The following is an 11540-nucleotide window of genomic DNA, read 5'->3' as shown; positions in this document are numbered from 1 at the left end:
AGCACATGCGGTCCTGTGTGTTTGGGGGATGCTGAGCAGCATCCTCAGTGTGCAGCAGCTGGTTGTCCTACGAGGGCTCTGGGTTCTCCCCTGCTGTGGGTTTGCGTTGGGTTATCCTGTGGCCTGTTTCTGGAGGGGCTGTTCCCCCTTGCTGCTTGCCTGAATGACGATCACGGTGGGTAGTCCTAAAGCAAACCTACAGCAGTGCTGAAGAGTAGGGGACAACCAGCAAGGCCTTGCTGACTCTGAATCTTCTCAGAACCTGTGTCCTGTTGCCTGAAGCGTCACATTATTTCCCTGTACACTAACTATCGCTGTACTGAGGCACAGGAGGTGGTCTCACTGGGGGCAGTTCTTTTGGTTGGGTGAAAGAGCAGGAGGGGAAGGAGGAGGGTATGAAATGGATATTGCAGGTAGAATTTTGCCCTGAACTTGATCATACCTTGAAGGAATCCCAACAACTGAAGCTTTCCTTAAAATATATATACATACACATGTATATACACAGTATGGTTTGTTTTCACTTGTCTTCCAACTTGTGAATCCCCAAACTACTTCAGATCTTYTTCTCTATCATGGTAAAGTGTGCAATATAATTTTTACAAGAACAATTCAGTAGCCCGACAGGTCCAAATGCTGGGGCGGTGATTGAAGTGCCCGTGATGGCGTGGCTGGAAGCTCTTCCTCCCCCCGCCCTGGGGCCTGGCCTGCGTCTCCTGGTCCCAGTCACACTGCAAAGCTGGAGCTGTTTCTGGGTGAGTGGATCAAAACCTTCCTATCAGCGAGGGCGGGGGTGTCTTCTTTTACCTTGCAAGCTTTTCCTTTTTCYTGTGTATAATGCAGTTGTGTCCAGCATTTTGGTACAGGCCCGCCTCACCTTAATCTTCTCTTCTGCCCTTTTCGAAAGATTTTTGTCCGGGAGGGACTTGCAACGCCCTCACTGCGGCGGGGAGAGCCGCGGGCCGGCGGGCAGGGCCCGGGAGGGGCAGGAGGCGGCTCCGGGGGGCAGGAGGCGGCGCGGACTACACGTCCCGGCAGCCCCGCGCCGGCAGCGGTTCCGCCGCTGCAGCCGCCTGACCCTCACGTGACGGCGCCGGGCCGGGCCGGGCCGAGCCGGGCCGCGCCGCGGCATGGGGCACCGGGACCGCATGTTCAAGGTGCTGGTGGTGGGCGACGCCACGGTGGGGAAGACGTCGCTGGTGCAGCGCTACGCCAACGACAGCTTCAACCGGCACTACAAGTCCACGGTGGGAGGTGAGCGGGGACCGCGGCGCTGCCCCGCCGGGGCCGGCTCTGGCCGCGGCTCTCTGCCCGCAGCCCCGCGCCGCTGCTGCGGGAGGCTGGCGGCTTCCCCGCTCGCCTCCCGGGGGTGCCTCTGCCGGCTCCTCGCCGGTTTGTCCCGTGCCGCGGAGCGCGGCAGCTGTTGCGCTTGGTGCTGTCAAGCATCCCTTGCTCGCAGGCTGTAGTGGGAAACTTGCTCCTGTCCTTCCCTGCAGGTATAAAAACCTTGCAGTAATTTGTGAAATGAACAGTCATCAGCCTGTAATTACCGTATTTGGCAACTCGTGCAGCAGCTCTCAGATGCAGCTCCTGATGTGCCCCCGCTCAGTAAGGCCCCTGATGAACTGCGCTGACTCTTTGGGGAGGGCCCTGGGTGCCCGTCCCTCGTCCCTGCACAGCAGACACCCTGCTGAGCCCTCACCTGGAGGATGAGACTATAGCCCTAGATCTTGCTGGTGAAAATCAGAACAGCATTGCTCTGACATTTACTTTAGTAGTGATTTCATGTTGCTGAATATGAGCTCTGTTGTAAAACAGGTGATTGGAAAGAAGATAAAGAATAGCTTTATTCCCAAGTGGTCTTGGGACAAGGCTTAAGTAGAAGGTATTTTTTTTTCTTTAACACTAGTGTTAGTGAATGACCCAAAAGAGCAGGAGGTGCCAAGGCCCTACTCAGCATATCTCTCTGAGGACCTAGCATACTGGAGGCAGAGCATGCAATCATTCACTGCAGTAARAGCTGCAGATTTTGCTTTTTGTTGTTTTAATCTTTTTTAAATCTGTTCCTACATTCAAAAAGTTCCAGGCCTATCGAGCACAGATGACAGCTTAGCTGGACAGTTTTCCTCCTGCAATGAAAACTTCATGTATCATAATCTTCTGGAAAAAATGCAGTGTTTTTCTTTTCTACTCCCTGTGCATTTGTTACAGTTGAATTATAGATGATGGGAAGTGGTAAATGTGAAAGGAAACACTGTGCTCCATCTACCAGTGATTAAACGGTTTAGGCAGTGCAGGACAAAGACAGGCAACAACAGCAAATCCAGCATTTTATTTGGCATTTTTCTGAGTTTCCACTAGGATTATGAATTGTAAAAGGAGGCATGAGCATGATTAGCTCTGACCTTTTTACTTTAAACTCTGCCTTTGTGCATTATTAACCCTAACTGAGAAGATCCAGTTCTCTGGCCTGCTGTTTAAACTGTGGATTTRAAGAACAAAAGGCATGACCCCAACAGCACTTAACTGAAGCAGAGCTGGGTGAGGGAAGGTTTCCTTAAAGCTCTCCAAGCGATAAGGTTTCCAGTAGCCTTTTGTTAGTGTTGTGGTTATTCAGGCCTATGTGCTGGAGGAATTCTTATTTCCTGAACTTTTTTCTTTCTGGTCTTAGCTCTTGGTTAGTGTTGCTACAGTGTCAATGCAACACCCCAAGGATCAAGAATGGATATCTTCTGCAGACTGGAAGCTGTAGGTGGGATCTTTACGAACCCTGGTGGTGGCAGTGTCTGATTCCAAAAAGTCCTGCCTTTTGGGGTAGCACACTGGCTGCCTGGTGCTGCATTTGCTGGAAAATGCCATGTTGCTCTGCTGCCATTTGTGAGGACTTTGACAGCAGGTTGGTTGGGCTTTGCAAGACAGGGAATGCTGCTCTATTGTGTAATTTAACTCCACCTAAAGCACTTCTAATCTAAARTTCAAGAAAGAAAAAGCAAAGTGTAGCATCCTTGTGCAGGAATGGGATGCTGATAATGCCCTTGATTTCCTYTTTTCTAAGGGCATTTTGTGTACCTGTGATCATTCTCTTTGAGCACCCAGGGAGTATAGCAGACAGTGTGTGGAGCCTTCTGGATTTAACACCTGTTTTGCAGCTGTCTGTGATGGAGGAGAGGGGACAGCACTTGCAGTCTCTCCAGGCCCCTATCTGTTCTGTGTTTGTATGGGTAGTGGTCCAATACAAATTGCCATTGCTGTGACAGCAGTTGCTACGATGCCCTATGCCTGCCCCTCTGGGGAAATATTGAGAAACAAGTCCAATATTTCTAATTGGATTTCCTTTTGGGGGGGTGATTTTCTAGTGGATTTTGCTCTGAAGGTGGTGCAGTGGTCAGAATCGGAGACGGTACGACTCCAGCTCTGGGACATTGCAGGTATGTTCAGATGAACCACAGAGCTGTTCAGGAGCATAATTTAAAGCTCTCTGAACTGCTTGGCCCTCTTCTGTCTTGTCTGTCTGTCTGTCTCTCTCTCARTCTCTTCCCCCCCCACACCACCATCCTCCCCAGTAGGAGTCTGATATGAAAATAAACCCTAAAAATCTGTGAAATCAAGGGACAAGATTGTTCTGCTTTGTGATGTTCTTCTAGTTTGCAGTGGTGATTTAAATATTTAATCAAAAGCTCATCTGCAAAGAACACAGCAGCACAAATGATAAATTCTATGGAGCCTTTCTTTTCAATTTCAAAGCCAGAGCAGACTGAATGGGGAGATGGGATGATTTGTAACTGGATATATAACTTCTCAGCTCTAAGTCTTCTGTTAAAATACTGATTTCTGGCATGATAGCCAGGAAGGCCTGATTCTTGTGTCTAAACTTGGAGTACTTCCATTGAATTCAATCTGGTCTTGCTGCTGGGATCAGAACTGGGTCTTGCAAGTTGCTATCTGGCTGCTCAGTGACCTGTGTGAGCAGAGTTGGTGGTTTCCTAGGGAACAAGCGTCCACATCAGCGCTGGAGAGGTCGGCAAGCAGCAGTCATGGAAACAGGACACTGTTACATGCCCCGGAGGTGGTGGGCCTGGGTCAGGAATGGGGCACGTTCTGGGGGACCGTATTAGGCAGTGAAGTGGACTGAATAGCATCTGCTGCTTAGAAAAGCACAAAACCCTTCTGTTCCTGAATTTTCTTATCACCAAAAGACAGAGGACAGATAGGTCTCTAAAATGGCACCTCTGGATCTAGAGTAGAGAGGAAAACAGAGTTGTGGCTTCTTCTGGTTTCACTGTTCAGACGTGCAAGTCTGGAATCTCTAAAAAGAAAACAGGAAGGAGAAGTTTGCAGCAAGAGGATTGCAGCAAGAAACTGATTTCGATTTCAGACCAAAAAGACGTTTAAGATCTGGAAGGCAGAGTGGCCATATTTGTCACAGCACTSTTGACATGCCCCAAGCTGAAGGGGACGTGCACACAAGATAGTCCCTTCCTCATTGCTCTTCCCACCTGAAAGGGACACAGATAGTTTGAGGTAACTTAGAGTGCTTAATTTGTGATCTGTTCAGAAAATAAAGCCTGTTGACCAGCTACAGATCTATGTCAGAGCTCACGCTGATGTCTATGCAATGTCAGAAATGCCAGTTTTCACTGTGCTGCTGACCCGTGTAATGTGATGTGAACACTTTGTGGTTTGTCCCCATCAAAACAAGCATAATAAAGCCATATAGCAGCATAGTGGGGTTACTCCCTGGATACAGTTTTGGTAGTACCAACAGGCTGTAAGGTTTAAATAATAATAACAGCCTATGTGAGTTTTAGGTTTTTTTTTTTGCTTAATATCAAACTTTTTTCTTCTGAGAGGCTGCATTTGTATTGCTGTGTCTCCACCAAGCACTCAGCAGCATATATCGATAGTGACTGAAAAACCCCTCCTAGAACTTTACTGATGGTTGTGCTTAGTGGCAAGACATACTGCTGTTAGCAGGGTTTTGCTGTACAGGAGATAAAACTGTGGTTGGGGAAAGGATGCTTAATTTAAATCATTGCACTGGGAGTGATGCAAGTATTTCAGGGACATCTGAGAGTCTGGGTCRGTATTAAGAACTCCCATTTGTTCCATCTAGCACTGCATTGCTGAGGTGCGCAAAGCAGAATGTGTCTTAATGCCTTTGTTTCCCCCTTAATTAAGGGGACAGTTGGTACCTCATTTTCTCAGTGGACATTATCATGGGCATGATTTCTGGGTGATCAGGTCTAACAAGATAACTGAAAAAAGGTTTTCCTTTTTTCACCTCAAGGGCAGGAACGCTTCACATCTATGACCCGGCTGTACTACAGGGAGGCGTCAGCCTGCATTATCATGTTTGATGTCACTAACATCAGCACGTTCAGCAACAGCCAAAAGTGGAAGCAGGATTTGGACAGCAAACTCACGCTGCCAGATGGGAACCCTGTGCCTTGCCTACTGCTGGCTAATAAAGTGAGACACTCTAGATGTACTCTGAGTGTGCCTGCGTGTCTGTTTATGTGTATATACATACATTACCATACTTTTACAACCATGAAGGGAGAGAAAAATTGAAAGAGATGTGTGTTGTTTTTTTTTTTTTTTTTTTTTTTTTTTTTTTTTTTTTTTTTTTTTTTTTTTGTCTTTAACTTGCAGTAGACTGGGAAGGTTTGGTATGATATGGCAGGTAAAGCCTCTCCTTTTCAGAGCTGCCTGAGGGATGTCTACTTTTGGACRCAATGTCAAGTTTCACTGTGTAGATTGCTTGCTGTCTTTAATGATTTATTTTTCTTTAATTTAAAAACTACCTTTATGTGCTACATGTGTCAACATTGGCTCAACAGCCCTTTCCAGATTCAGTTTGAGACTTGCCTTGTTTGAAGGAGCCTAAAGTTGGAAATGAACCAAAAACTTGATGGGTGGGCAGGAAAATGGCTTTTCTGCTTCTTCGCTTGTTCWGGAAGAATGCTTTCCCCCAATAGCATTTTTCAAGTAACATTCTTGCCTGCATTAAGGAGATCTGTGTGTATGTCATTAAAGTAATGTAATCACACAAATACAGGCTCTTATTGGACAGGTTTCCTCGCCGCCTTTTTATACTTCCTGCTGCCATCAGTGTGATTGCTTCAGTGGCACTACATCAGTAAAATTTCCTTGCTACTGATAGGCCTGGCAAATTCTGGATGAATGACAATGCTTTTTTGTCCTGTTCTGGATGAACCTCAATTCCATGCGTGCTTGACTGAGGTGTGTCTGTATCTCAGATTAGATAAATATATTGCTGCTTGCAACATCCCATTAAGAACCTTGCCCTAAGAACTCTCTATCAGACTGCGATCTTGGAGATGTGAGGGGCCAAGCCTACTTGCTGCCTAAACACAAGCAGTAAATGGGTGAGGGGAAGAATTCCCCTCCCAGCTTGAAAATTAAAAGGTTAAACTTAAAATGACTGACTCTTGTTTTACAGTGTGACCTTTCCCCATGGGCAGTGACAAGAGAAGAAGTGGATCGGTTCAGCAAAGAAAATGGCTTTTCTGGTTGGGTGGAAACATCTGTCAAGGAAAACAAGAATATTAATGAGTCTMTGAGGTAAGTGCAGTGATTTGTAATACATCTGAAGAGTTAATTCCCTCTTTTAGACATCACCATCTTCGAAGTGAGGGGAGATGCTGTCAGTTAGTAACAAATAGCAGCAATAACATGCAAGTAGATCTCCTAAAGCGAAACTGAATTCTGAAAGGTCAGAAGTTAAGTCTAAGTTTCCCCTTGGTTAAGGTGAAACATGCTTTTGGAAACAAATTCTCTAAACAATACCATGGATGTTTTTTCATATGCAGGCCTCTACTAGGAGGATGGGACTTCTTCTGTAAAGAGATTAGAAATTCTTGTGTAATGTATCAAACCTTTAATGCAGAATTTGGCCTTCTCTGAAAGGTATCGGACTGTAGTGTGGGAATTGACACCTTATCTTAACATCTGGTAGGAAGCCTGTTGCTGTGTCCCAGTCCTTAACTGGACCCAAGGTGAAGTTGTTGCAGCAGACTTTGTAATACAGTCATTGCAGTGTCTTCTGATGCTGCCAGATAATAGCAGTAATGACAGTAATGCTACTGGCAGTGTGCCTATGAGATTCCCTAGCCTGATTGTTTAGTCAAAGTTCTGGAGCTTTTTATCCTTCTAGAATGAATCGTTACTTCTCTTTTGTACTGCTTCAGAACTGTGTAGCACAATGTTGCTTGTTCAAAAAAAAATGTATATTTCTTTTCTAGAGTCCTGATCGAAAAGATGATGTCCTCATCCACTGGTGACAGAAATCCCTCTGCTTCTGGAAGTGGGGATTATATTAACATAAAAGAGACATCCTCACCAGGCTGGGCTTGCTGTTAGATACACTTACTGCACCATCTCCTCTGGGTCAAGCAGCAATGTCCTTTTTTTATTACTACTTATAAAACAGCTCTTGCTGGTATTTTTTACATGATAGTGAACTGTCTCCTCTTCAGTGCACACTGGCACTCAGTGAAGCATTGCTGCAATGATTTTGGGGTGAGGAGCAGAAAGAGGAGAGGAGTGAGAAAAGGATTCCTCTTCTAATGTAGTGTCAAATGGAAGTTCTGCTGCTAGTAAGGTAGCGCAGTCTCTGTTCAAGCACATGGCTCAGATTAATGATTTTTAATTTAGAGCACTTCATTGTCTCACATGTGGCTGCCTGTCTTGGGCAGGGGTAGGGATGGGGAAGGTATATTTTAATAGTGTTGCATCTCTCATTCTCCACCACGTGTATACAGAAAACACACACGTGCCATGCTGAAGTGTTACAGTGATTTTTTTTTTTTTTTTGATGCATGCAAAGCTCAAGTAGTCTCTCTGTGCCTTCAGATTCACAGTGTGAGATTACACCAAACTTTACTTATGCTCTGGAACTRCATACCTCTGTTTACATGTCATGGAGAGACCAAAACATCTCCTCGTTGCCACTAACTGTCCTTAAGATGCACAGCCAGATGCAGATTAGCACAATGCCATGTTACTGGACCTGTAAAATAATCGGTGTATGAATTTGAATAATTGTATAGCACAGCCCTCATGTATACTGACTGCAGTGCTTGCAGCAGAGACCTCAGATTTTCATCAAGAATTATCCAGTTGCCTTATGTTCATTTTTTCTCACTCAACCTCTCTAGCACAAGCGTACATACTCTGTTCTGCTGCCACTTTATTAGGGCACCAAGAGCTGAACGAGGAATAGGTTGTAAAATCCTTTGTATGATAGAACTACAGTCCTTTTCACTTTTAGAACACCCTATAACCTACAATCTCAAATAGCTTTGCAATTGCTGATGAATTGCCTTCCCACAATWATTCTGTACTGGTGAGTGAATTTGGAAGCAGGGATGCTGCTGGAGATACAGCTGTCTGAAAGCCCACCTGCTGGTTTTAGTGGTCCAAGGGGGAAGCAAAGGAGAAGACTTTGCAGGACAAAAGGAAATGAAGAGAACTGCTCCCTACTTGCCTTTTGATCCCTGCTTTTTCCTACTATATCTCCCAGGTATTCATCGTTATTGAGAATGGTTCTTGCCAGCCTCCTTCCCCTCCTCCATCTCCTCCTCCTCCTCCCTCTCCCCCCCCCCCAAAAAAGAAAGAAAGTGAAAGCACACCAGACAATTATCTTAAAGTTAATAGGAAACTCAGTCTATAAGGCTGTGGTTACACAGCATTGCATGTGTGTTATAAGCATGCTATGCTATAGAATTATCTTGCCCATGCTATAGGTTAAGATTTAAACAAATGCTCTTCAATAATGTTTTTAYTTTCTCTAGTAGATTAAATAAGGAGTGTGTTGAGGGGTGGAAATGTCAAATGACTTTTCCTAAAAGCTAATCTGAAAACAGGACTATAAATTTATTTGTCAAAATTCATCCTGAATTAGGACTGCTCTTTGGCAAAGTTTCCTCTATCTATCTTTTATTATTCTATATAATCTATGGAGGGAGAGGGCAGTAAGAACARGAACTGATTACCTTCACTGAGTACAAAAAAACTTCTGAATGTTTGTTCTCAGGAGCTGAAAAGGATTGATACATGAACAATAAATGCTATGGAATTTAGGCCTAGTGTTTTGTTCTGTTACTTTTATTAAAAGCTAAGATATCTGAGATAGGATTCTGTTATGCAAATATTACTGAATTCAGTTTTATAGACACTGAAATATCCTTCTCCATGAATTTGAGTTCACTGAAAAAAAAAAAAGTGAAATAGTATTGTGGAGATAGTACCTGAGAACTTGGAAGTAGAACTTATTAGCAACAAAATGGAACTGTCCTGTTGAATTTTACTTCCTGAATATATGAAAAAGGAAGGGGTTTGGGTTTTTTTAGTCCTTTATGGAACACAGGGAAAAGGGTCTAATTTTTAAAAAGGCCTATGAGATTGTTAAGATCCGTACATTATTTATTGATTTCTGTATGTGCACCTCAAAAAGTTTGAGCAAAGAGTTCAAGTGTTAAAGCTGGCTTTACACATGAAGAAACCGAGGCAAGCAGCAGAAGATACTCTGCCCAGGACCAACTATTCAAGTCAGTAGGAGCTTGGAACTAATACAGATTTTCTAATACCTGTTTTCAACAGACTAGCCACTAAGCCATATGTAGGAAAACATCTTTATACTGTTTGTATGTCAGTTTGCTATGCACCAGTGTCTCTTTKGTTTTTGGATCCCTTTATTTTGCATAAGTGCCTCTCAGATATGAGCAAAAAGCCAAAATAAGATCTTTGAATATTTGTTTATATTATATATAATTTCTGTTCTGGCCAGTGGTTTCCGGTACTGATGTATACCTTGAGGTTTTTCTTCCACACAACTTACTGCTTGTTAATATCCTACCAGACATGGCAGACAAGTGTCAGAAGCTAAGCCTACACAACAGAAAGAGTCGTTGCTTGAGGTCTCTCTAAAAACCCGACCAAACAGGAAAACGATTTGACTGTGCAAACGTGTTTTTTTCAGAGCGCTCTCTGTGGCACATAAGGTACTTGGGGAAAAAAATGCAGGCTTTCTGGCAACCCTGATTTAGTCCTGTAAAACAAACTGTAATTCAGAGGCTCCATCTAAACGTGTTTTCTGCTGTGTTAGGCAGTACTCAAAGAATGGTTGCCTCTGAAACATTGTGCCCAGCTTGTGTTGGTTATTTTAGTTTTTAAAACAACTGCAGGGAAAAAATCCAACCTGAGTGAAGCAAAGCTTTTAAGAAATACTTAATCAAACTTAACTTGTTTGTGCAGACTGGTAAGAATTTGCTTTATTTTCGTGATCTTCTAGAAATAAATCAGAAAAGCCTTGTCTTTATTTTGGGGGATTGTGCTTAACTAGTGTCATTTCTTTGATAGGAATGACCTGTTTTGAAATTGAAGACACTTGATTTTTTTCCTTATGCAGTGCCTAGTTTGACTTTGTACTCTTTACGTGATGCTGGGCCAACTGTACCTATTTCACTCTCTTCCACCTGTGTTACTTAGTGCTGTAACTCTTTAATTTGTATAATAGCTTGAAATTTTTACTGCAATAGAACTTGAAATCATGAGGGTAGACTATAATTTAGAAATATCTAGTCAACAATATAAAAACTGAGCCTTTCTTAACTGCTTGCAGTTATGCACAAGTATTTTAGAGACAGGATTCTGACTGCTGTAAAGTTGCAGTATTATGTTTATATAAAGAGAAGAAATTGATGGGAGGTTTTCCCTGTATCAATCAGTAACTAATGCAGTATTGCAGAAGTCTGAAATAGAAGTTTGACTTCGCTTGTTTAGTAGTTGTCTTCCTGTCTCAACAGTCCTAACAGATGGGTTCACAAGTCCAAAACAAAAACAGTCTTGCTGTCAACAATATGTACACAGCATGCAGTGTGAACTCTCCTGTGTTGCCAACAAAATAAATTAATTGTTTTCATTGAAACACCTTGTTATCTTGATTATCGTAGTCTTGTTGACCCTAGAGCTGGAGGTAAGTATGTAAAACTTTCCAATCTGTTGAGTCAGTTATAGTGACTTGTTATCCAATATATCCACCTAAGGGGAGTAACAAAACAAAACCCCTTGATGTGGTTATTTGTTAATAATATCTTCCTCCTTATAGCTCATTAATTCACATAGTGTATTTATGGGCTGGCTATATAGTCAGGCAGCTGTTCTGAATACCCCTCTTTCTTTCCTGATCAACTTGATCTTCATGAGTGTTGAGTTCAGGACATCTGAACTGATCAGAAAAGTGGTAGTCACTCCAAAAAAGAAAAATTAAGATCAAGAAAGGTATTAAGTAAATGCAAATTACAAATATTGTCAACTTTTACTTAATTATATTGTCAAAACCAGTCTTCTCAGATGACCTTGTGGTTTTGTAAGTACTACAGTTGATTAAACTGAAGGACCAGTGTCTGAAAGATTTAAGTTTAAAGTAAAAATGACTTGCTATTGCAAAAGCTGCCCTTTTTATGGATTGTACTTTTTATTTTTTCGTGGTGAAAGCTGTTCCTTTTCTAATTAAA

At 43.1% G+C, this 11540-nt stretch overlaps 1 protein-coding gene across 2 annotated transcripts; it reads left to right on the top strand.

Moving 5' to 3' along the window:
- The first annotated feature begins 1077 nt into the window (after window positions 1–1077).
- Window positions 1078–10951, top strand: RAB29 (RAB29, member RAS oncogene family). Of its 2 annotated transcripts, XM_085300386.1 has the most exons (5): window positions 1078–1254; window positions 3357–3428; window positions 5288–5469; window positions 6464–6585; window positions 7266–10951. In XM_085300386.1, exons 1-5 carry the CDS (start codon window positions 1131–1133, stop codon window positions 7381–7383), a joined length of 618 nt encoding a protein of 205 aa, XP_085156512.1. In that variant the 5' UTR covers window positions 1078–1130; the 3' UTR covers window positions 7384–10951. The 2 variants fall into 2 exon arrangements, with proteins under 2 accessions (XP_085156512.1, XP_085156513.1); XM_085300387.1 differs by lacking the exon at window positions 3357–3428.
- The last annotated feature ends 589 nt before the right edge of the window (window positions 10952–11540 follow it).

Source organism: Rhea americana, unplaced genomic scaffold (assembly GCF_003343005.1).
Source record: "Rhea americana isolate MKP2758 unplaced genomic scaffold, rheAme1 scaffold_163, whole genome shotgun sequence".
NCBI lineage: Eukaryota > Metazoa > Chordata > Aves > Rheiformes > Rheidae > Rhea > Rhea americana.
This window is presented reverse-complemented; position numbering and strand designations above follow the sequence as displayed.